The sequence below is a fragment of the Callorhinchus milii genome, unplaced genomic scaffold (genome assembly GCF_018977255.1).
Source record: "Callorhinchus milii isolate IMCB2004 unplaced genomic scaffold, IMCB_Cmil_1.0 Scaffold3, whole genome shotgun sequence".
NCBI lineage: Eukaryota > Metazoa > Chordata > Chondrichthyes > Chimaeriformes > Callorhinchidae > Callorhinchus > Callorhinchus milii.
Window position 1 is genome coordinate 50,569,198 of NW_024704744.1, and position 26,608 is coordinate 50,595,805.

The 26,608-nt window shown below is 41.9% G+C and overlaps 1 protein-coding gene across 1 annotated transcript in view; it reads left to right on the plus strand.

Annotated features, from left to right (window-relative positions):
• The window catches only part of bach2b (BTB and CNC homology 1, basic leucine zipper transcription factor 2b), a 181,328-nt gene that overhangs the window by 136,724 nt on the left and 17,996 nt on the right, over positions 1-26,608 (plus strand). The window contains exon 3 of the mRNA XM_007892915.2: positions 8,431-8,685. Within this exon, the coding sequence (XP_007891106.1) occupies positions 8,431-8,685 (255 nt within the window). The remainder of the gene's footprint in view (positions 1-8,430; positions 8,686-26,608) is intronic.

The window sequence follows — 26,608 nt, forward strand, 5'->3', positions numbered from 1 at the left end:
AATCAAAGATACAACGCTGATTACTTGAATATTTACGGTGTGTACTATTTCTGTCATGGTTGTTGGCAGATACAGAGCTAAATCTAACTCCAAATGTGGTACAGAGCAGTTTATGCCTGCAGATATAATCAACCTTATCACCAGATACTAGCTTATCAGAACCAGTTTTCTCTCTCTATCACAGTGCCCATAAAGCACCTACAGGTAGTCACTGCACTTGACAGCAATTATCTGTGGAGCATTTTCAGACATTATAGTTTACTGGATCAAATACAGAGATGATGATTATGACTGTTAATATTATAAGCCTGGAAGTGCAAGAGGTGTAGTCTATGTTTCTGTTTTCAGATTGTGCCATGAGCAATGGTTGTTTACTGTTGTCGCACTGGGCACACAAAACCCACAAAGCAACCAATCTTCAACCAACAACATGAGCCAATTCCCTGCACTAAAAGGGCATGCTTTGCCACATTGAATGGCAAGCAGCATTCTCCCTCTGGAAATTCAGATTTATAAAAGGAAAATGCAGGCTCAATGGTGAATATTTTCATAACGAGCACATTTTATTACAATGAACAGTGTTAAATAAGTATGCAGCTGCACAAGTGCCTTCAGTGCGAACACACCTTCAGGAATCAGAGGGCCCCAAACTCTCATGCTCTTCATTTCAAGATCGTGCATGATTTAAGGTTGTGCCGAAATTTAAAAATTCTTACGTTCAATCCAGAAATACAACTTCCCAAATTAAGACTCAATTGAACAAATGCCCTCGGTTTCATACTTAAATTTCAGTCTTAAATTTAAAGACAACAAACTTAAGGTTAAGAACATGAGAATTTTCAGGCCTTATTGTTGCATTTGGCAACAAAATGGTCACCGAACCACACCACATTCATGATGGGAAACAATTGATGTCAATTCACCATCTAACAATCATTAGAAACATACAGTGAAATTAATTTAGTGCTGCCTTGGTATTATAAGTTCACCTCCTGGGGGAAGCCCTCTTCTGGAGAAAACTGATGATACAAAATGGCCACTTTTGCTAGTGCCAAGTTTACGAGAGCCTATTGGATCTCCTGATGCATTGGTGAAGAGGAAATCCAACTCCATAATGAAATGGGTTGGCACAAAAGTGACCGAGCAGGACGACCCTCCTTTTCAAAGCTGCCAACAATTCGAGAAACACAATATAAAGGTGGCACAAGGCACTAAATCCAATCTCGGGATCAGTGGCGAGGCCCAAACTGTTTACGATGTCCCATGGAGTTGTCAACCAGATTAGTACCTTATAATTCACTGGCGCAAAGGATAAGGGCTACACCCTGTGACAAGGTTTGACCTTTTCTCTCGTACGTTAAGCCGTCACATCAAATGTTTGACTACCACAGATCTCGACTCCAACCATCGATTCTGGTTGATTATCGCAGCACAGCAAGCCAAATCAATCAAGTAGCCGCACTTATAGCAGCTCGTGCGCAGTGTGGAATTCTGCCCTCAATTTGACACGTGCCAAATAACTGTGACTCATGCTCTGGCAGTGAACCACTATCTGCAATGTGAATCACTTTTAAATCATGCAATATGGACATCTTTGCGGCGTCAATCTGAAATGTTTCCCAATAAATCTGTTATTGATGGGATTTAATTTTGGGCCTGAAGCAGCTCTGTTCCTCCCCTAACCTTTCACCCCTTCCCAGTCCCCAGTGATCTACTGATCTGACATAACTTATTAGCCTGGCTCAGTTGGTTGTGCTTTTGCTCCTGAAGGTTGTGAGTTCAAGCCCCTCTGCAGGATGTGCGCTCAAAGTCTATGCTGACCATCCAATGCAATACTGAGGGAGCATTGCTGTGTTGGAGGTGCAAATCTTTGAATGAGGCATTAAAATGAGGCATTGTTTGTCTGTTCAGGTAGATGTTAAAGATCATGTGCACAATTCTAGAAGAGAGAGGGTTGTTGGCCAACAAGGTGAATTTGTCATTCACCCTTTGCCTGTGAGACATTGTTGTTGCCAAATTCGTTGTCGGGTTCCCCTGCAAATACAAAGTCACTACACTTTCTCATGTTTTTTATCGATTTCCTGCAGGTAAGGTTTCTTTTCTCAGATAAAGTGTTTTTTGAATGCATTTGTTGCACTGTGTAAAATTCTTACGAGAAAAGCAAATCAGTGCAGTATCTACAAGGATTGTAATTAATAGCTTAAGCTTAACCTAAGTCCAACAGTATTGTAATAATGAAAGCTCTGAGGAAATAACTTTCACATCAGTACAACACCGGAGGCAAATAACAATTATAAATAGCATGAACAAGGGTTCAGAAACTTAACGTTTTGCTTCAGCAGGCAGTTGTGCTTTGACTCAGTAAAATTATATGCAGTGATTTTACAGCGCCCTGGTTCCAAGTGACAAGACTGGGAATCTTATGTTTTTCAGATTGTGTTTCCTATTGCCTACCATGTAGCTCTTTTTTGAGTGAACTTGTTATTGCAAACCGCTCTGACTAGCAAGCGAAGAAGTGCTGAAACACATTATGTGCGCAGTGTTACACGCTCCAGGGCCATGTATTCAAGAATTGTCCTGTATCCAGAATTACTTTAGAACATCAATATCTGGAGTGACTGCACAGCACTTTTAAAAGAGCAAGTGATTTTTTTTTTACCCTCCAGTTTATTGGAACTTGTTTCAACTTCTTTTGGGTTTCACATCTAATTCTGCATATTTTTTCTCCACAGTTGGTACCAGATTTATCCAAGTTGTTGTTGTTGTTGGCAGAGCCTAGAGATTCTTCACTGGGGAAGACTTACTGGGGTGGGTGGGTGGGGGGGGGCTTGTTAAGCTCAACAATGTGAGGGCTTGATCCTGTGGTCTATCGTGTGCTATTAACACTAGTTTTTTTTTAAGTTTTATCTTAATGAGATTTCCCATTATAAACGCATAGCAGAAAAGTTCGTAAGGTTTAGCCAATGGACGCAACAATAAACATTGCTGTTTTTCTGCATCCATTGAAAAAAAGGCATCACATCCTTGGAGAGGATACAGGGCAGATTTATTAGCCAGGGGTGAGAGGCTCTGGTTGTGTGGAGAGGTTTGGAAAGTTGGAACTGTTTAAGGGAGAGAATTTTTAGAAGATGGATTCATCCAATCATAAAATTATATTATAAAATGCATTTGAGGGTTATTTCAAAGGCTAAATGTAGAATGGCATTAACACTTGAACCTGACAATGCATAAGGAAAAACAGATCATTTGACAATTCCCCTAAACACAACTTGACTTAAATTTTATTTCTATGAAATTTGATGATGTACGGAGTTAAAGCTTTCAATAATCTGAGGAGAGAAACAAAACAAAAAGCATTTAAATTTCAGTGAATCTTTGCAAGGAAAGATAATTATAAAAGTAATAGAATTTTAGAAAAAGGGGAAGTGTCCTGTAGCTCAGTGGTTAACTCACTTTGCAAGTGAGAGACCTGGGTTCGATTCCCAGCAGGGTGAAACCTTGGGCAAGTTTCCTTATTCCACACGTCTGATAATAATCTCTCAAGAAAATAAAACAATAATAAATTGGTCACTGCAATCCACGACTGTTTGTGGGACACTGCTGTGCGCAATTGGCTGCCGCATTTCCCCCACAAATATAGAGTCAATTCACTTTACAGTCTATTCTGTGAAGCGCTTTGAGACATCTAGAAGACGTGAAAAGTACTATAACAAATGTAAGGATTATTATTATTATTAGTATACAGCACAGAAGGAGGCCATTCAGCCCACCGTGTCTGTGCCAGCTCTTTGAAAAGAGCTATCCAAATCAATCCCACTCCCCATAGCCCTGCAAACTTGTCCTCCCCAAATCATTATCTACTTCTCTCTTAAAAGTTGGTATCAAAGCGGCTTCCACCACCCTTTCAGGCAATGCATTCCAGATCCGAACAACTCGCTGTGTGAAAAAACATTTCCTCACCTCTCCTCTGTTTCGTTTCACAACTATTTTAAATCGGTGCGCTCGGGTTTACCCACCCACTCGCCAGTGGAAATAGTTTCTCCTTGTTCACCCTATTCAATCCCCTCATAATTTTGAAAACTTTATTAAGTCTCCTCTTAACCTTCTCGGCTCCAAGGAGAATAATCCTTAGCTTCTCTAGCCTCTCCTGATCACTGAAGACCCTCATTCCTGGTACCATCCGGTAAATCTTCTTTGCACCCTCTCCAATGCCTTGACATCCTTTCTAAAGTGTGGTGCCCAGAACCGAACACAGTACTCCAGCTGAGGCCTAACTAGTGTTCTATAAAGGATGGCTTCACCACAAATGGTTGTTTGACACAAGTTCACACTGGAAGAATAGAAATGTTAAAGGGTATGTTGAAACAGCCAGGTAATGAGATTGCAGTAGGAGGTTTCAATGGAGGAGCAGGCACCGGCACATGATCTCCTTTTGTGCTGTAAACCTTCTATGATATCACAGGACAGAACATGTTCAAGAGGAAGTGGCTTTATAATCACCTTGGGCACCTGGTTGAGATTGATACAGTACGGAGACAATCAACCTCTGGTCATGCCAGTGCTTGACAGTTGTTCCAAAATCACAACTCGTAACTTTATCTGCTGCGTGCCTGGTGTTGGAACCACCAGCGAGCACTTAAGGTTGTGTCCATAGCTTAACGTCAGATACCCATTACCCGGGGAAGAGAAAATATTGGGGGTTGATTAATATCCTTTTTGAAAACAAGTTCCAGAGAGCACAATCAACAAAGCTGAAAAGACAAGAAATGCAATAAATGTTTATGGAAATATTCGGTTCATAATAGGCATTGTTTCCATCTTGTCACTTTCAGTAATGATACACCGTAATGGGCTCTGAGAATCTATTCTAACCATTGTACTGTTATACGCATGTCAGACAAAGATAGTAGACTCTGTATTTTTAAGATAGGATACAGATGGAATTGCAGATTTAAGTGGCAGGTCCCAGTCAGTGGTTCATTCAGGAAACTCTTAGACACACTCTAACAGATCAGAGAGGCTGGCCACTCACACTCATGACTCAACAGATAACTTGACTATCCTCCTTGGGGCTGAGCTGGCTTGGCAACAGAATGTCAGAATCCAGTCAATCCTTTGTAGCGGACTCCCAGGCAATGCTAATGACAGACCAGATAGAGTGTCGCTGTCACTCTGGGGGTACGGTCTAGTCACTGGGGGCAGAGATTCTTCCCACTTGCCCCTGATAATCCTACAACTAAAAGCCCCAATGGTCCAGATGGTCCTGACTGTATAATCAGTGTGAAGCTTCCCAGGCAGTGTTCTCAATGGAAAGCTACGTAATTTTAGCTAGTTAAACTCCCATCAGTATCCTACGCACACTTAGGGGTCACCAAGCCTTACCTCTTACCAACTTACATCTAATACTCACTAGAATTATTCAAGCAATGAAGCGTTCCTTCAGGGAGAGAGTGTGCATTCCACTCTTGGGAATCTTCCATTTGTAGTTGCCATGTATATATGGAACTTTCACATGGGATAGCATCTCAGAACACTGAACAGTGGTGGAATTTGACACTGAACCAGGAGATAACTATTGGCAAGATCAAAGAAGAATTTCCTCAGGTGCGATTTGAAGAGGGGTACAAAGATTGAAAGGTAGAATGAATGAGGCAAGGCGTTCTTTAGGACCAGGGTGCAGTGCCTTGGGACGTCCTCCTGACGTGAAAGGCGCTTTATAAATGGAATCTTGTTGTTGTTGTTGTTGTTGCAGTGGCTGAAGGTATGGCTGCCGATGATGGAGTGGGAGGGTTGGGGGACGTGCAGAAGGTCCAAACCAGCCAGCCAGTCGAGTAAAGAGTGCGGGTAGATGAGAGAGATGTAGAGAGGTACTAAGGCATGAAGTGATTTGTAGGACAGTGTGAGTTTAGTGCAAGTAAGGATACAGGCTGTGGAGTTTGGGATCAGTTGGACTTTGTGAATGGTGGAGCTGCGGCGACCAGTGAGGATTACCTTTAATTACCTTTGATTATACGGAAACGCATGTATTAGTCTCCTAGATACAATCTTTTTCATGTTGAAACAGCTGGATGGAATTAAAAAATCACTTAAGAGAGGTAATAAGGCTTAATAAAGGAATCCTTTATGTAATACAATGCCGGGACACACCTCCACTGGCACTGCTGTTATAGAGGAGGAGCTGGCCACATCACAAGTGCTTCCTTTTTAGGTTTAGTAGAACTTGGAGATGATCCGGGACATCCCACCCTAGGAGTGTTTAGAAATGGCGAATATTGAGTGACTAACCAGCTGTCAAAGATGTAACACTGAATATGTATTGTACGCCCTATGGTATCTGCAGCTAGCATGCAAATTTACATAGGCCACGAGCCTACTGACTGCAGATACCACAGAAATTGCGGAGTCCTGTCGGATAGTGGTTAGAGCACTCAACTCACAAGCAAGAGGACCCTGGTTTGATTCCCTGCAGGGCAAAATGTTAGGCAAGTTTCCTTACTGCACACGCCTCTGTTTTCCTAGCAGTAAGTAGGAACCCGGTGTTAATCGATTGGCAGATTGCTTTTCCGGGTATAATAATATAATAATTCCTTCAAAAAAAATGTGATCACTCAATCCAACACTGCTTATGGGACACTGCTGTGCAATTCCTGCTGCATTTCACCCACAAAATGTACAGTTAATTCAGTTTACAGTATATTCTGTAAAGCGCTTTGAGAGTTATAGACATGATAAGCCGCTATATCAAATGCAAGAATTATTATTATTTAAAGCCAAAGGTTTACTGTATTATTAAAAATATACCTCTCCAAGGGTGATTCAGTTGGCCATTCAAGAACGTATACTTTTACACTCTTTTATCGATTGAACCTAGTTTCAAGTTATGTTGACAATAGGAATTACAGTACAGAGTTTGCACTGAATTGGTTTGGGAAGTGGATTGAATCAGTTCAAACTGAACAATGAAACTGTACCATTATATAGTAAAAAAGGCTAATGTTTGCACCATAATGGAATCTAATTTACAACTTGTGCTAACCATGTGTAAGCTCATGGGAAAAGAGGGAATTTCCAAGTGCTTTTTACTTTGTATTAACAACCAATGAAACAATCCTTTTCATTGGTTATTAATTATACATTGCTAGAAGAGATTACAAATTAGTCAAGATGAAGCAATATGGATTTAGCTACAGATAAAGATGAAGAGAAACCTAAATTGGAATTGATAATAGAAGTGTTCTCCAGTAAATTCAGATTGCACTCAGCAGTGTATTGTTGGAACAGAGGAAGTTGACGTAACCAGTCTAGAATGGACAAGGAGTGATGTATAGAAGAGGGATTTATGGTGATGGATTTCAATTTCTCCAAGACAGTGTTTCACTGAAATTGCAATCCAACTATAATAGCTTCATTGAAGACTGGTTCCCAGCGACTTCCCACTCCGAGACTTAACTTCAGACAATCCTACAAAACCACAGGAGAAGTTGGAAAGACATTTGATCTTATCCTTCCAGAATACTCATCTTACACGTCCTCACATCACAGCATCAAGCTGACTCTTGATGAGTCCGACCTTCTGGCCTCAAAACACCTTTCTGATCACCTCTTCCATTGGTCGAATACCCTCTGGGTAAAATGTATGCAGAGTGTTGGGGATGCACCTACTGGGTGAATGCAGCATGATTTCTGAGAGTTAACCTCTAAGTAATCATTTGGATTTTTCTACCAACTTCTGTGTCTTGGAAGGCTACTTGCCAGTTTAGGAATTTAGTGCCTTTCAGCAGATTTTAACTAAAATTTTGTAGGTATCTACGCTCACCAATCACTGGCTTCTTTCACAAAATGATTTTGCTTAAAAAATTTAAAATGTAATCTATCACCAAAGCAATTCAAAATTGCTTTTCGATTCTCCCAAACGTACCTCTCTTCATCCTCTGGGCTCCTTTCAAAAGTGGGCGTGATAGGTTCTGCCAGTTCATCAGACCATGTGGATTGGAAACACCAATTGTTTAACGATAATTCAATAAAGACGTTTTATCGGATTGTCAACTAACATGATGGACAACTCTTGCCAGACATTAGGGTTTTTCACGATTAGACTTGCTGGAAACTGTCAACACTATCATTGACCTGTGATAGTTAAGTTTCGCAGACTGCAGACGGTTGTTGCAGTTTTTGGAGTTGTAATTCATGTGTGCGTTCTGTGTATGTAAATCACATAGTCACCCTGATTGCAATCCCCTTCGCTGGCCTATACTCCCAGGTGATCTAAAGACTAGAATATGGGAAGCGTGTGAGCTCTTTATATACAGTATTAAGGTTTTTACTCAGTCGTCACTGAAAAAAAATGAAAGCCCTACACCTTTGTTTTGTGTGTTTTAGTCATGTTGTTAGCGAGGAGATATTAATCCAATCTCAACTTTTTTTTGGCAGGGTCTGAACGGAATGTCTGTGGATGAGAAGCCGGAGTCGCCAATGTATGTATATGAGTCAACAGTTCATTGTGCAAATATCCTCCTGTGCCTCAACGACCAGCGTAAGCAGGATATCCTCTGCGATGTGACCGTGCTGGTGGAGAGGAAGGAGTTCCGAGCCCATCGAGCTGTGCTGGCCGCCTGCAGCGAGTACTTTTTAAAGACTTTGATTGGGCAAGCAGAACATGAACTGGTCATCACCCTGCCAGAGGAGGTATGTCCCAACCACTCAGGATTGTGCACTGCCCACATATGACTTAGCTTGCTCAGTTGCAGGAAGTATGACTTAGGTTCACTCTCACTCTCCTTGCTGCCTATAGTAACATCATCTCCTGAGTTATGAGAACAAGTTTATTTTTATTCTCTTTGATTTCAACATCGCAGCAGAGATTTTTTTTTGAGAGGAGAGAAGAAAAAACAACCAAAGAGTTAGAGTAGATGTCCGAAGCCCAAAGTCCATTGTCTTAATATTTAACAAATTCCCAGGATTTTGTAAAATTCTTAAATTCAACAGCAACAACAAATTTTTTATAACGACTTTCACGTCGGGTGGACGTCCCAAGATGCTGTCTTAATTTGGATGTTATTTTTAAGAAACGCAGAAAAACAGGAACTCCAAGTTAAGACTGAATCAGTGTTCCAAAATCCTTCACCATTTTAAATTTTAAGACAATGGTCTTAAGGCTAAGATCCTGAAACCTTTCAGGCTCCTGGTCCACTTCAGAAGATGTAGCATGTTGCTTGGTGGGCCAGTGAATAGCACTGCAGAATATTTGGTATATGGGTCCATGCCTCCAACCTCAGAATAAGTCTTTATCATACCTTTTAATGATTGTTTTTTTTAGATTTGTACCCTGTCACTGGCCAGTGGAAATAATGTATTAATATTTGAATAATTTATTACTACTTTAAAATAATACATTATCTTTGAAGAAGCAAAGTACGTTGAGTACTTAATTACTATGCATTAGTTCTTCACAGACGTTGCTCAATCTGGAATGTTTACCTCACTGGAAGGAGCTATTATGTACCATTGCTAAGCATTTTCCATTGTAAGTACACTGGATATGTTTTGCTGCGTTTTACGAATAATACAAAGTAAGCTTCATTAGGGTATAAATAACAAGAACAACTTGCACTTATATAGCGCTTAACAATGGTGGAGCCCAAGGCCGAGCCAGAGGAAGGGGGATGGTGACCGTAGGCACGGTCGAAAAGGAAGGTCTTCAGGCGCAACCTGAAGATGGGAAAAGAGGGGGGGCGAGGCAAAAGGGTTGAGGGAGGGAGTTCCAAAATTTCAGAGCATAGTGGCTGAAGGCACGGCCGCCGATGGTGGAACGGAGGATTCAGGGGACGCGGAGGAGGCCGGACCCAGGACAGCGGAGGGGAGAGGGAAGGTTAGAGAGATGGGGGAATGCCAAGGAATGGAGAGATTTAAACACCAGAGTGAGGATCTTGAAGTCGATCCGCTGTGTGACAGTGAGCCAGTGGAGTTTGGCAAGGACTGGGATAATCAGGGTGCGAAATTTAATGGGGGTGAGAATGCGGGCAGCAGAGATTTGAATGAGCTGAATTTTGTGGATAGTGGAGGAGGGGAGACCGGCGAGGAGGGCATTAGAGTAGTCCAGCCATTGTAAGTACACTGGATATGTTTTGCTGCGTTTTACGAATAATACATAGTAAGGGTTTCGGCAGCTTTTTGGGTGAGGTATTGTCGGAGACAGGCAATGTGGCGGAGGTGGAAGAAAGCAGTGCTGATCAGGGACAGGATGGGGGGGAGGAAGGATAACTGGGAATTGAACCTGATGCCTAAGTTGCGCACAGGTTCAGAGAGTTTTAAGGACAGGTCGGGTAGGTTGAGGAGATCGGAACCATGGGATAGAAGCTGTTGGCGGGAGCCGATGAGTATGGCTTCCATCTTGACGTGTAACTATAATAATAATAATAATAATCCTTGCATTTGATATAGCGCTTTTCACGTCGGGAGGACGTCCCAAAGCGCTTCACAGAACACAGTGTAAAGTGAATTGACTATATATTTGTGGGCGAACGCGGCAGCCAATTGCGCACAGCAATGTCCCACAAACAGTCATAGATTGAAAATGACCAATTTATTATTGTTTTTTTTTGGAGGGATTATTATTAGGCGTATGGAGTAAGGAAACTTGCCCAAGGTTTCGCCCTGTGCCTGGAATTGAACTCAGGTCTCTCACTTGCAAAGCGAGTGCTCTAACCACTGAGCTACAGGACTCCATCTTGGAACTGTAGGAAATCTGTGCTCATCCAGCTCCTGATGTCCGACAGAAGCTGACAGAACATCAGGGGACTGGGGGTTTCAGCTGGAGGTGGAAAAGTAGAGTTGAGTGTCATTCACATATATGTGGAAGTTGACCCTTCTGTGGAGGACATCACCGAGAGGGAGCTTATAGATGAGGAAGAGAAGGGGTTAAGGATGGATCCTTGAGGAACCCCGCAGTGACCGGGTGAAAGCGAGAAGAAAAGCCATTTGCAGAAATGGAGTGCTGGCGATTTGTAAGGTAGGACTCGAACCAAGCGAGTGTGGTCCCACTGAGGTGGATAAGGGAGGACAGGTGGTGGAGGAGGATGTCGTGATCGACTGTGTTGAACGCGGCAGAGAGGTGCAGGAGCACGAGGAGGCAGAGGGAGCCCTGGTCACAGATAAAGAGGATATTGTTTGTGACCAGAAATAACCAGATTAAGCTTCCATTTGGATTTTTTGTTTATATGTTTATATGCCGAATGGCCTCTTTTTGGGCCGAATGGCCTCTTTTTGTGCTGTACGATTCTATGATTCTTTGTTGTTGGGTAACTGATATAATACAAGTATCAGATTAAATTCAAAGTTGAATGATGTAAGGTTTGTTTAGTTCAATGTTAGCGTATTTCTAGAAGAACGTACATTATGCACTGATACACTGGCAACAAGCAACAAGGTTAAAAAAAAAGTAATTTATATTATTTTTGTGAGTGTCCGTGACATGAGTCTGGATGTGCAAAGACATTCACAAAAAGAATAAAAATACTATTTTTTTAACTGGGGGTTGGAAGAGGGCATTTAAAAGCACAACGATGAAGCATACAAGTTTTTCAGTGGCATTATGGAGTGTGTTTAAGGTTGTATCTCAAATATTAGTGCTCAGATGGTAGTTTATCATATAATATCATCCTTGAGAGTGGAGGTCACGTGAGGTTTGACTCCCACTTGACTATACCTGTCTGACTTGGGCATTTGTGTGACCAGGACTTTCATACACCCAAAGTATTTTTTTACAAAATTGTGTCTGAATATTTATTTTAAGAATTTCCACAACAGAATCAATCTTATTCTTGTTTGAAGTTCCATGATGCATTACGTTTAATCAGCAGGAGTCATAAAAGGATTTGCAGAAAGCTGTGTCTCATGCTGACTTACATCAGTTGGATGACAGTCTCGTTTCCAGTTTGTGTAAAGTCGGATCCATAGAGAGGATGCCCTGACAGGGGATTCCACAAAATTGGCATCTGTGCTGAGTTCCGGGGGGTATCAGTATCAAGGACCCTGGCAGGAACAGAATTGAAATGCTGAAGGGTTTCTCTTCATCTGCTCCTTTCTTTGTGAATTTGTGTGCCCTTATGGATGGACTATTGCGGGGTAGATCAGGAAAGGAAAAAAATTGGAAGTAGTTTATCTTTACAATTATTTCTAAAAATAAAATAATGAGCCACATCAGGGTATTGTAAGATTTTGTATGTGCAAATCCCTGCATATTGGACCCAGTGTATCATTCTATCGTGACGTAAGCACATTTTAGAATCCGATTGCTGATGTTACCACCAGAAATCCTTTCCTTCTTTTAACACAGCTGCATTTTAAAAGAATTGCACAGATAAGGTACTTCTGATTTTTTTTTCCTGGTCTCCCTACAACAAACATTAAAGGAAGACGCACAAGATCTCAAGAAAGGTTCTGATGAAGAAAGTTCTTTGGTCCTTTGGGTATCATCTTTCCAGAGTCTTTAACACTGTTACCATATGGTTAGACCACATTTGGGGTACTGTGTCCAATTCTGGTTGCCACATTACACAAAAGATGTAACAGCAATGGAGAGAGTACAGAATAGGTTTTCGAGGATGATACCAGAGCTCAATAACTACTGCCATGGATTGTTTCACCATATTGAATAAATTACTGGAGTTCAGTTTGTCTTTATCCTTTAGGATCTGAAAACGTCAATATAATTACTCCTCAGTTGACTCTTCTCCAAAGTAAACAAATATCTTCAGCTTTTCCAATCTTTCCTCATAACTCAAATGCCATCCCATGTGTTAGTTTAGTCCTCTTTCCTTGTATCGTCTCCACTGTTTTCTTGATAGATACAAATATCCACCAGAAAGAGTTCTTCCCCCTACCTCTGCAACGTTCTAACCCCCTACCAACCTGTCTGCTCCCTCCGCTCAGTGGGCTCCGGCCTGCTTTATGTCCCTCGCTTTGCCCGCTCCAGCATTGGCTGACGGGCCTTCAGTCACCCTCAGAAATTACATCACACAGTCCCTTCCCCATCACCCCTTCCCTTGCTTCCTTCAAGACCTGTCTCAAGACCCTCCTCTTCGACTGTGCCTTTGATCACCCTCCTTCCCCCCCTGCCCTCCACCCTCCCCGATCCCGAACCCCAGCTCGAGTCTGTAACACTGATTGTCCAGCACTTTGGGACGTCCTCCCATCGTGAAAGGCACTATACAAATGTAATTTTATTGTTGTTGTTCTGAGAGAGCACCAAAAATACTGTGGTATCTGAATTGAATTTTCAATAAAGAAAATGATTACATTTTGGAGGCTTTATATAAGGAAATGTTTAATGATAGAATCACAATCTTAGTGATTCCGTCACTGACACTGTTAATTAGGACACAAAGCTCCTTTAGCATTTTACTGACTCAAAGTATGCAGATATATTCACTAGAGTATAACTAGAATAATGAAGCAATTAACATATTGCAGGAGTTTGCTTGATAACAAGCTACTATAAAACTCTTAAGCTATGTTGGAACTTTGAACTCACAGTCCAAATGGAGTGCTGAGGCTGTGTTGCGCTGTCAGAGGTGTATCCTAGTGTCTGGGTCAACAATTACCCAAATAAAATTGGTCATTCACTTCATAATATTAATAATAATCCTTGTATTTGGTATAGCACCTTTCATGTAGGAGGATGTCTCAAAGCACTTCACAGGATATTCTGTAAAGTGAAGTGAACTGAGCCACAGTAACTCTCTAGTGATACCTGTGTTGAAGTGACTGAGCTATAATGAAAGGATCAATACCTGGATAAATTATATTCCCTGGAGCTGAGAACATTGAGGAATGATCTAGTTGAGATGTTTCAAACAATAAGTAAAATGGAGAAAGTAGGAAAGGACCGAGCTGGACCCAAACAAAGATGAAAGGATAATGAATTGACTTATGTACATCATCATCTTACAGGTCAAGGTTTATTCTTTGTTTCCTCAGAAGTAATGTTAATGTTAAGAAAATATTATTTTTCTTGCTGTAGCTTTAAAAACGAACACTTCTATTTTAAGTCTGGGATATTCAGATATTTTCATCCAACTGCAGAAGAGGGAACTGATACGCTAACCTTTTGATGAAATAATCCACTCAGTGCTTCCACCAGAAATTCTGTTTCATGTCTAATGTATTTAAAAATGCAGCCCCTGCTTCTGCTTCTTATTAAAATAGATTGTGACGCTGTGCCAATTTATCTAAGCAGCCTCATTCAAAATTAAAGAATGCTTTCCTACCTAGTCAGTTCTAAGTCAGTCTGTTGGGCATGATCAAACCTGGAGCCATTCACTCTGAAGTGAATGCCTTTGCCCATGCTCTGCAGGATTTGCCTTTGTTTGACATGAGAAATGTGCGTCTCCCTCGGTTTCTGCTGTTATTTGTAATAAGGAAACAAAGGCCAAACTGTGCACAAAGCAGGTCTGTGTGGCTATGTGTTGGATTTTGGCAGTATTCCTGGAACTGCTGTTGATTTTATGTTCTTTATTATGTTATGCGTACAATGTACTGACCTATAATGGTTTCTGTTCATCATGTGCAAAGTAATACAAGCCTAAACCTTGGAACCCATATTAGCATATATGTCCTAGATCTGTCATTTTGATTAATTTGTTTCTTTGTCTGCACCCTATACGATGAGCATTATTAACTGCAGTGACGCTCGTATGTCATTGACTACCTTTAAGGACTTCAAATTGTACTTTATTTTGCCTGTTTTTCCTCTTTTATTTGCTGTTGTTTTTCTTATTCAGCATTCTTCCCAGTTTTTTTTNGTTCACATGTGCTTTCATTAATAACTTGCTGTAGTGCTGTAGTAATCACATATGGTAGTGGATATTCATGAAGCTGTGATCTCAGGGGCAGCAGCTGCTGATGTAAGCTGAAAATAGATCCAACATACCTAGTGCAGTTCTCCCAGGGCTCCTTTATTTACTCGTAATACTCCCTGCCTGAGAAAAGCTGGCTTCATTAAAAGAAAAACAAGGGGAATTTTTATTTAGCCTCTTATAACAATGGAAGAGTCAGTTACCACAATTGTGATAAAATGTACGCCATATTCTTGTAACTGCTGTTGACATACTGTCCTTGGTTTGCAAATTCTAGCTATGATTTAACCATTGAATTATTCAGTCTTTCAGGACTATGAATATTTCCTCAACGTTTTTTTTTATAAATCACACAAGCAAAAATGTCCAGTTTGCTTACAGATGTTTGCATTTTATATGCTTTACGGTACTTTGTAGAAATGTGCTGTGAATCTTAGTTTAAAAATATGTGGTTAGGAATGGTTCTTTTGGTAATATTTTAAAGAATTAAATTCAAATAAAAATGTGGTGTGGATTGTTCGTTGTGAAGTAAAGAAATACACACAAGGGCTGCCAATTTGGTTTTGATGGCTTACTTTGAGTTGTGCAGTGGAAATAAAAGAATTTATGTATCTTGATGTATTACCATGCCTAGCAACAGAAGCAATAATAAATACTTCCAGTGGGATTCCATGGCTAGGATCTGCTAGCTCTCTACAGTGCTGATGGACTAGTCCAAGCCTTACAGAGCACCATGGACCTTAATTAAGACCAGCAAATCAGCACCGTATTCTATTTAAGGTTAACTTATAAACTAATCTTCATTCTGATTTATAAATGTATCTATCAAAAGACAAAGGGGGCACAACCAATGTATTCCTAATCATTCTCTGTTTCTTATATTGGGCCATAAGATTTCAGCTAAGGCCTCTGTTATCCAGGACCCCTGCTGTTTTGACGGATTGCCTGTCTAACATTAAGTCCTAGGTGATCTGTGACTTTCTCCAACTGAGGCTATCCTGCTCATCACCCATCAGCTCAGACACTGACCATATCAACCTCCCCGGTTATTGCTCCCTTCAAGTCACGGAGATTGTGCCTTAATATTTTGTTCAACCCTCAGCTATTCTTCAAAACTTTCCTCCAGGTTCTGAACAAGTCCACTTTTGTCCATCTCTGCAGCGGTGCTCGCTTCAGTCATTTACTCACCCCCCCAACAGCCCAAACTTCCTCGCCTTTGTCAACTCCAGAGTTGAGTTTTCCAGCGTCCTGCTCGTCAGTCTCCCTGGGTCTACCCTCCAGAAGTTATAGATCACACAGAGTTCTACAGGTTATATACTCTCTCCACCACCCTTAGCTGATCAATTTTAAGATCATCCACACCTTCAAATACTTCCATGGCCTTTCACCGCCCTATCTCTGAGATCTCCTTTCGCTGGCCTATTTCTCGGCCACTTCTTGTCTAAATCCAGCCTGTTTCATGCCACCCACCCATTCCTTTTGGTTGGTCAAAAAAGATGAAGCAGTCAGTATAAGATATTTTTAGAACTCAAATCCAGGTTACAAATGTAGACCATAATAGTATAGACATCTTAAAATTTAAGATTGTACTGAACTCTGGAGAAATCTTCTATTCACTCTGAATTTGGGAGATCTTACAATGAACGGATTTCCAGGTTGAGACTGTATGTAAGAACTTTCCAGAGTTCTGCATGATCTTCAATTATAAGACAAAATGATTTAATTTGCTAAGCCAAGATGGAATTTCGGGTCACTGATCCGCTGTGTCCCACCGCATGAATTAATGTCATTGAAATGTTCGGCAAATTAATTGGCTCAAAATGGACTTTATTCGCATAATTTGATACAAAAATGTTTGATTGTCAGTGGAGAGATTTAATTGCATATCCAGCTCCACTATTGTCACCTGAGGGGGAAACAGCATCTTTTCAAAGCAATTGGCATTTATCTTGTTGCCCCTTCAAAGTAGATTTCCTGTATGAAATGGGAAGATTTTTGCTGGTTTTGCATAGTTTTTGTTTTGTAACATTAAGGTTTCCTCCTTTGTTGAGTCCCCATTATGCACACTGACAGAGTATGATGTATTTACCAATCGGGGGAAGTTAACCCCGCCCCCTCCCCCCACCCTCCCCTCAAACAGACCATAATCTCTATCATATTGTTACTTGCAGGTGCTTCACATGAGGAGTTTTACATACAATACAAATTTACATTTATGTAGGCCTTTCACGTCAGGAAGACATCCCAAGGTGCTGGTTAATCCAAGGTGCCTCCAATTTGGGGTGGGGGGCTAAGTGGGGGACGTGAGGTGAGGGGGGAAAGGATGGCCGAAAGTGCGGTTAAAGAGGAAGGTCTGGAGGTAGACCTTGAAGTAGGCGAGGGGAGGGGCGAGTTGAAGGGATCTGGGATGGAGTTCCATAGGGGGGGACAGATAGTCTGAAAGCCCAACTGCCTGTGAGTGGGGCAAAGTATGTGAAGCAGGCATAGTCAATTAAGTTGACCGACGATTGTGAATACTTATTTCTTTTAGTTGGTGAATCCCTCAGTTATTTGTGTTCAAGTCAAATGCAACAGTTATTATAAATGATAATAATAATCTTTGCATTTGGTATTGCTCTTTAGCACATTGGAAGGATGTCTTGAAGTGCTTCACAGGATATTACTGTGAAATGAAGTGACTGTATATTTGTAGGCTAACGCAGCAGCCAATTTATGCACAACAATGTCCCAGAAACAGCTATAGAGTGAGTGACCAATTTTATTTGGAGGATTGTTGGTCGGGACACCGGAAGAAACTGTTCTCTTTTCGAATAGTGCCATGGGATCGTCAACGTCTACCCCAAGCTTTGGCTCTTGCCAAGCTGCGCCTGGCGACCCTGTTCTGTCCTTTCTTCCTCACCTTTATCACCTCAAGGCTGGACTACGGGAACTCTCTCCTCGTTGGCCTTCCCGGGACCTCCCTCCACAAGCTGCAGGTCATTCAGAACTCTGCAGCTCGTGTACTGTCCCGCACCAGGCTTCGGGACCACATCACTCCCACCCTCGCTCGCCTCCACTGGCTCCCCGTCCCCCAGAGGATCGAATTCAAGATTCTAATCCTCACCTACAAGGCTATTCACAGCCTTGCTCCCTCCTACCTCTCTGACCTACTATCCCCCTACTTACCTGCCGGTACCCTCCGTTCCTCTGGCTCCAGTCTGCTCCACATCCCCCGCCCCAACCGCCCTACCATCGGTGACCGGACCTTCAGCCTCTCAGTCCCCAGGCTCTGGAACTCCATCCCCCAGTGCCTTCGCCTCCTCCTCCCTTTCCTCCTTCAAGGCCAGTCTCAAGATCTTTCTCTTCGGCCGTGCCTTCAGCTCCCCTATCGACTCTCTACCCCTTCCTCGCCCCCTCTCTTCCCTCCCCTTACCCTGACTATTTCCCCCCTGCTCGGGTCCTGACCCAACTGTACAGCGCCTTGGGACGTCCTCCCGACATGAAAGGCGCTCTATAAATTAAATCTTGTTGTTGTTGTAATACTTTCTGGAATTAGGTAAGCAGGATACGTCTCTCCAGGGAAAGAGTGAGCATTCCATTCCAACAATCTATCTGGAATTTCCATGAATAGAATAGAATCTCTCCCACATCTTCCCAGCCTTTGAAGCCAATTCTGAAGATCAGAAGCTCAATTTCTCTGCTCTTCCTACATTGCTTTCATATACTGATTCTGAATCTCACATATTTCCTCTCTTTTAACATGGAGCCATCAAAATCCAATTTTGACAGGTTTGTCACTGGAAGAGTCAATGGCATTTAAAGGTTGGTATAAAAGTCATTGGCATCGTAAAGCACTTCACAAGATACACTGTAAAATGCAAACACATGGCAATTTGCACACAGCAATGTCACACAACTTTGTGACTCAGAGACGAGAGTGCTAACTAAATGAGCCCCTGCACAGCATACAAGATCACACAACTGGCTCTCATAAGACTTGATGTCCAAGCTGAAGAATCACATCACTGTGGCATGCAGAGGATTTCATGGAGCAACTGCTGTTCATGTCCCTCATGCTTTAGTGTCCAAGTGGTGGTGAACAGGTACAACTCTGTTTAGACCCAATGTCGTCAAGCACAAACATGAGCTGAAAAACTTTGCATTGAGCCAAATTAAATCTATTCTATGAGAACTATAAGGTTGAACAACAACAACAACTTGCATTTATTTAGTGAGCTTCACTTGGGGTAGCGTCCTGGAGCACTTGACAGTGGCATAGTCTGTCAACGAGCCAGGGGGAGAGGCAGGGGGGAGTTGACCATAAGCATGATCAAAAAGGAAGGTCTTTAGGTGGGATAGTGGGGATGGAGGGGACAAGGAGGGGGGATTGACGGAGAGATTTCCAGAGTTTTGAGGCATAGTGGCTGAAGGCACAGCCATCCATGGTGGAACGGAGGGCACGAGGCACAAACAGGAGGCTGGAGCCAGCCGAGTGGAGGCAGCGGGTGGTGGAATGGGGAGTAAGCAGGTGGTTTAGGCAGGGAGGTGCGAAGGCATGAATGGATTTGAAAACGAGTGAGAGAATCTTGAAATCGATCCACTTGGTAATTGGGAGCCAGCGGAGCCTGGCAAGGACTGGTGTGATGCGAGTACGGAGTTTTGTGCAGGTGAGTATCTGGGCTGCAGAGTTTTTAATTAGTTGAATTTAGTGTATGGTGGAGCTGGGGAGATCAGCGAGGAGGGCATTGGAATAGTCCAGGCGGGAAGTGACAAAGGAGTGGATGAGGGTTTCAGCTGTGTTGGTTGTGAGGTACAGACATGGTGGGCAATGTGACGAAGGTGGAAAAAAGTGTTCCTAATTAGGGAATGGACGTGGAGTAGAAAGGAAAGCTGGGGATCGAACCTGACGTCTAAGTTGCGCACAGATTTGGTGAGTTTGAATGCGAGCCCAGGGAGGTTGAGAAGTTCAGACATGCAGGAGAGAGGTTTGCCTCCTTTCTCCAAACAAAAATGTAAAAGGTTTACTGACCATTTCCCTCATGAAGGTGTTGCAGCTTTATTCTATAAAAATATAAACCAAGCTAAACTAAAATATAGCCCAAAATATTCCACATCAGAGAGGGTGCTGACGCAGATTGTTTGGCAATGTGCAGAAAGGTGTTTTACTTTGTGGAGTTCTATAGCTCAGTGGTTAGAGCACTCGCCTCGCAAGCGAGAGAACTGGGTTTGATTACCGGCAAAGCGAAACTTTGGGCAAGTTTTGTTACTCCACACGCCTGATAATAATCTTTCAAGAAAAAAAAGCAATAATAAGTTGGTCACTTCAATCCACAACTGTTTGTGGGACACTGCTGTGCACAATTGTCTGCCGTGTTTCGCTCACGAATATGCAGTCAACTCACTTTACAGTCTATTCTGTGAAGCGCTTTGAGACATCTAGAAGTTGTGAAAAACGCTATATCAAATGCAAGGATTATTATTATTATTACTTTGTTTATTTGAAAAAGTCAGATTAGTTTGGTGTATTTATTTTCCCAGTAGTTATTGAATTTAAGTTGTGGTGGAAATCCAGGAAAATAATTTAGCAGCAGCAGACCTCAACGGACAGACTTGTGTTTTTGATTTGCGTAATATTTGCTTTTAATCTGGTCCAGCAGTTATGTCATGGTTTTCCCAGCGGTGGTATATGTATAATGTTAGCTGTCCAAAAAGTCTCCAAATTGATTCCTGGCAGGAGGAATTAATTTATGAGTCACAGCAAAATAGACTGTGTTATATCTGTATCTATGCGTACTCATGTATTCCTAACTGAGTGAGTATTGGTACATGTCAAGGAATGGTACACAATGACAACAACAACAACTTGGATTTATATAGCGCCCTCCACGCCGGTCGGCGTCTCAGAGCGCTTTACAGTTTCGGATCCCGGGACCGAGCCAGGGGGTGGGGGAGGAAAATGACCAAAGGTGCAGTCGAAAGAAAGGTCTTCAGCCGAGACCTGAAAATGGGAAGGGAGGGAGCGAGACAAAGGGAGTGAGGAAGACAGTTCCAGAGCCTCGGGGCATAGTGGCTGAAGGCACAGCCGCCGAGGGTGGAGCTGAGGACTCGGGGGACAAGGAGGAGGCCAGACCCGGAGGAACGAAGGCAACGGGTGCTGTTTTGAGGAGAGGAGGTCAGAGAGGTAGGAGGGTGCAGAGGAGTGCAGGGACTTGAATACGAGGGTGAGGATCTTGAAGTCGATCCTCTCTGGGACAGGCAGTCAGTGCAGTCTGGCGAGGACTGGGGTGATCGGGGAGTGGAGTTTCGTGCGGGTGAGAATGCGGGCGGCAGAGTTCTGAATGAATTGGATTTTACGGATGGTAGTGGATGGGAGACCAGTGAGGAGGGCGTTGGAGTAGTCCAGCCGGGAGGTGACAAAGGCATGGACCAGAGTTTCAGCGGCTTTTGGGGAGAGGTATTGGCGGAGATGGGCGATGCGACGGAGTTGGAAAAAGGCGGTGCTGGTAAGGGACCGGATGTGGGGGAAGGAAGGATAATTGGGGATCAAACCTGACGCCTAGGTCGCATATGGGTTCAGAGAGTTTTATGGGGAGGTCGGATAGGTGGAGGAGGTGAGAACCATGAGATTTTAGACGTCAACGAGAGCCAAAGAGTATGGCTTCCGTTTTGTCCATGTTCAGCTGAAGGAAGTTTGCGCTCATCCAGCGCCTGAGGTCTGACAGGCAGGCTGACAGAACATCAGGGGACTGGGGGTTGCAAAGAGAGGTGGAAAAATAGAGTTGGGTGTCATCTGCATACATGTGAAAATGTACCCCATTTCTGCGGATGACATACCCAAGAGGGAGCATGTAGATCAGAAAGAGGAGGGAGTCAAGGATGGATCATTGGGGTACCCCACAGGTGACCAGTTGAGAGCGGGAGAAGAAGCCGTTTATGCAGATGTATTGCTGGCGGTTTGTGAGTTAGGACTCGAACCAGGTGAGTGCGGTCCCACTGAGGTGGATGACGGAGGAAAGGCGGTGGAGGAGGATGGCGTGATCAACTGTGTCGAACCAATACAGTGTGGTTGACAGGAAATAACATCTCTTAGGGGAGACTTTCTATGACTTGTTTAACCAAATAGTTATTTTACATCATAGTTTTTTTAATCAAAAAAACTGAATTCCACTGATGTGGTTCGTGACCCTGTCCCAGAGTCTATGCCAGGCCATGCCGATCAGGAAATTGCATGTTTGATTTCTGGTTTATGCTGATCTCAGCAATGGACAGCAGTTGAGGCGCTAACATTTAATTCTGTACCCTGAGTTAGGGAGAAGAAAAATCAGCAAGGTTTCCTATTCCCGATTGTAACCAGAGAGATCCAAAGCCCCAAATTCCGCATCTTATAAATCCAAAGCCACAAATTCTGCATAGTTTTAACCTATAAGAAGGACTATTTTGTCTTAAAACATATGTTCATGCAGAATTGTGGAAAATTTTGATATTTAGTCTTCATCTGGAAGCCAGTTTCTTTTCAAGAACTACAGAAATCCAACATCCAAAATAAGATTGAATTAAAGAGTTTTTCTGCAATTCCACACAATGTTACATTTTTAAAAACAGAGTAGGGTTACAGGCAAAGCTGAGGTGTAAGCTGCTCATTGTGGGAGTCAGTTGAGGACTGGATCAGGCTCAGCTGATGAGGATCCCACATGGACTGTTTACCAACACTTACTTTCAAGGCAGAAATGCGAAGAATAACCACAGGAAAGGCCAATAAATTCCTCTTACCAGAAATGGACTGTGGACAGTTTCCACATTTCCAAATTGTGCCCAACAGAGCTAAGCTCCTAGGAGAAATAGTGTAAGACAGTAAAACTTACAGATGGCACCAAGTTGGGGGGGAACTGTGGAATCAAGAGGAAACAGCAAAGGTCTACAAAAATAATTGAATCGGGTATGCACATAGCCAGTAACTGGCAAATGAAGTTTAATACTGATGAATGTAAAGTACTACATATAGGATCCAAGAATAGGAAACACAAGAACTCCATGAATGGGATTGAACTGCCTCACTATGTCAAAACAATGTGAAGCAGCAATAAACAAGGCACACAGGCTGCTGGATTATATTGCTAACTCAGTTTATTTTAGATCCCCAGATGTCATTCTCAGACTGTACAGCACTCTAGCCAGACCTCACCTTGAACACAGCATACAGTTCTGGTCACCACAATATAAGGGGGCTGTCCAATATAAGAGGGATGGTCCCCAGTGTTAGAGGAATGAGATAAGAGAAACAATCAGACAAGTTAAGCCTCTTCGGTCGAGAGAAGATGATTCAGAGGGACTGTTATAGAAGGGTGGATCAATACTTTAGGATGCAGCAAGACAGTAGAAGAAGCAGACATAGGTTAACAGGTAAAGGGCAATTTTAGGACGGATTCCAGGAAGTTTTTCTTCACGCAGAGGGTAATCAATGATTAGAACAGGTTGCCAGGAAAGGTGATAGAGGCCAGGATACTAGACTCATTTAAAAAGTAGCTTATTGCAATGATGAGGGAAAGTAGGATGGGTGTTATGAAGGGATGAGATCAAATGGGCTGAAGAGCCTTCTTCATCCTAATCAATCTGTAATCTTGTAAAGAAGCAAATAATTGTTAGTAACATACCTAAAGAGAGAAAACTCGTTCTTTCCTGTCCCTTTGGCAAAGATCAGCATATAAGCCTTGTTAATTTGACCAGTGCATTCCACAGGTGATTGGGACTATTCCTTCCTAAGGTATTTGATTGTCTATGCCACTACTTGTTCTAATTATCCTCAGGTTCCTTATACCAGATGTTATATATCTGCATTAATGCTCCCTGATCCCCAGTGGTAATCAAGCAAAACTTCAGGATATTTATCCACCCATTTTAAAGCGATTCATCAGCATAGCATTAACTGCTTTTAATGCAAGTTTATTCCTAGTTTAAAAAAAGATATTTATTCTAATCTCCAGTTTTTTTAAGTCTTGCCATTATTGTGCACCTGTCTTTTAGTTCTCTGATCACAGTGAAGTAATCTATGTTCTATACTGTGCCTTTCATAATTTTAGAGATCTGGATTATGTCTGTTTTCAATCTTTTCTCCTATTAAAACAAGTCTAATGTCATTTTAGCGTCATCGTAACCATGGATATTGAATCACAGAATTAACTAATCTGGCTGCTCTGAATTCCTATCAATGCTCTTTTTGGAAGTCATGGTACCTAGACAACTGCACACATATCCATAGTACAAAAAATGAGACTAATACTCTGCATTGAGGTCTAGGTTAGCTTACTGATAAATCTTGCATTGACTGAGTTCTCTTGTCAATTGCCAACTGTCATCTCCAGCGTTTTTCTTTCCTTGTTTTACTATTCTCAGTGGACTCCCATTCATTGTGTATGTGCTTCACATTTCCTATATCCTTGTACATTAATTTATTATTTTACATTATATATTATACAGATAAATACAAGGTACTACATATAGGAAGTAAGAACAGGAAACACATGTACTCCATGAATGGCATCGAACTTGTCAAAGAGGAAGCTGAAAGAGATCTACGGGTGTTAGTTGACTCATCGCTCACTATGTCAAAACAGTATGAGGCAGCTATAAACAAGGCCAAACAGGATCCTGGGTCATATTGCTAAATCAGTTGAGTTCAGATCATGTTATACTCAGGCCTCATCTCGAGTATTGCATGTGACATTAAGGGTCTACCCAAGCTTAGAGGCAGGCAGTGCAGTGTAGACCAATAAGGATAATCCCCAAGTTTAGCGGAATGAGCTATGAACAACAATGAGACAAGTTAGGGGCTCTTCTGTCTTGAGAGTAGACAACGCCACAGAGGGGATCTTGTAGAGGGATATAACTTTTTAAATGGGATTGAACAAATAAATCCAGATCCATACTTCAGGATGTATCAAGACAGGAGAACAAAAGTACATAAACATAGTTACAAAGGCAATTTCAGGACAGATACCAGGATGTTTTTCTTTACCCAGAGAGTAAGCACATACATCTACATTGAGGGTATACAATTGCCCAATAATTCAAAGTGAAATACAAACAAATATCCCTGGCACTTCAAATTACGTAATACCTCAGGCCTTTGATTCAATCCTCTTGTCCTTCGGTGTCTACCACAATGCATTTGTCAGCAAGATCCTGAATGGAATAAAACTGCCTTCACATGCTCTTCATGTACAATTGAAAATCTAACATAGGTGGGAGCGCATTCAAGAATATAATACATTTTGGGGTGTAGGTATCATTAGAAAATCATCTGTACATCCTGCTCATTGGCAGCAGAATTCCTCAACATGTTGCTGCTTTGTAGCACGCTCGTGCCTTGTGCTAATCTATATGCATATTACTTTTAATTAGAAATTGTATTGGATCTCTTCTATCACTGCAGTTATACCAGACCTCATGTAGAATCTAACATGGTTTAATTCTCGAACTGGGCACTATGTGCATTATGATATTTAAATCCTCATCAGTTATATGCTTGATATGGTTTCTAAATTTGTGTTCTGCAGATTCTATGAACGTACAGGTTATTGTGCAGGTTACACTTTACACTTCATGTAGCTCCCAGTGAATATTTTCAAATCCACAGCAGAAGAGCGAATGACAAGTCCTAGAATACCGCACAAGTGTGTCTTAGTAGTGTAACATCTGGAATTTGTCAGATTTCCTTTATATCAATGATCAATCAGCTGTTCAGGAGTTAGATTGCATTTGTAAGACAGTCTTGTAATTACTCGACCCGAGCCAGTCTCATTAAAACCTTAGTTGTTTCTGATCATGTCCCGTTGAAACCTTGGTCTTTTCTGACCATCCCAACAAATACAATACAATAAAATTTACATTTATATTACGCCTTTCATGTCGGGAGGAAGTCTCAAAGCGTTTTTAGTGATTAATGCAAATTCTGTTCTTTTTGTAGGGTGTCTCAGCTTGTTTCATCTTCCTTTCTTAACTCCCTCTCTTACCCTCTTACCAATCCACCCTTGATCCCCGACCACATTGAACCATTCTTTAACTTCGCCTGTAATAACAGGTTGCTGCTTAAGGCAAAAAAAAACATTTCCTGAATGAAATGTCAACCTGCAGGCAAGTAATTACCCAGAAAAGTAAAGTTACAGAGGGTGAAAGCAAGGAATGAAAAAGAAACAATTACCAAATCGGAATTATTTAGCTGTGGCAGTAAGTAAAGCTGCAATAATCACAGGGCAAGCTGTTCATAATTCATTAAATCTGGCATTATGCTGTAGCTCATGGATCCAGTTAACCAGTCAAGCATTTTTTTTCACATCTATGATAAGGTTAAAATAGATATGCAGTAGTGTTACTCGTATGTGTAACAGACTCCCAGCAATAGCAGCTGACTCCCTGTCAATTCACTCCTTCAAAAAAGGACTGGTTCAGTATTTGCTTCAGAACAATACTGGAGGATAAAGTTGCTGACTGAAATGAACAAATTCTCTGTGTTCACAATGTACTGTGGTACTGTTGGAGCAAGACAGTTCTATTTTCGGAGGTTAGATAGTGGAGATTGTGTGGAAAGATGAATACAATAAAACTTTGCGAAAGTCATATAAAATGTCATGGCCCTGACTGATACAACTTATGTGTGTTTTTCTGTATGGTATAGTTGAGAGTTTCTCCTTGTGTTCTGACCAACAATAAAAAAAAGTTGTTCACTTCATGGCTGTTTGTGGGACATTACGGTACCTCATTTGAGTACAAACGTTCAG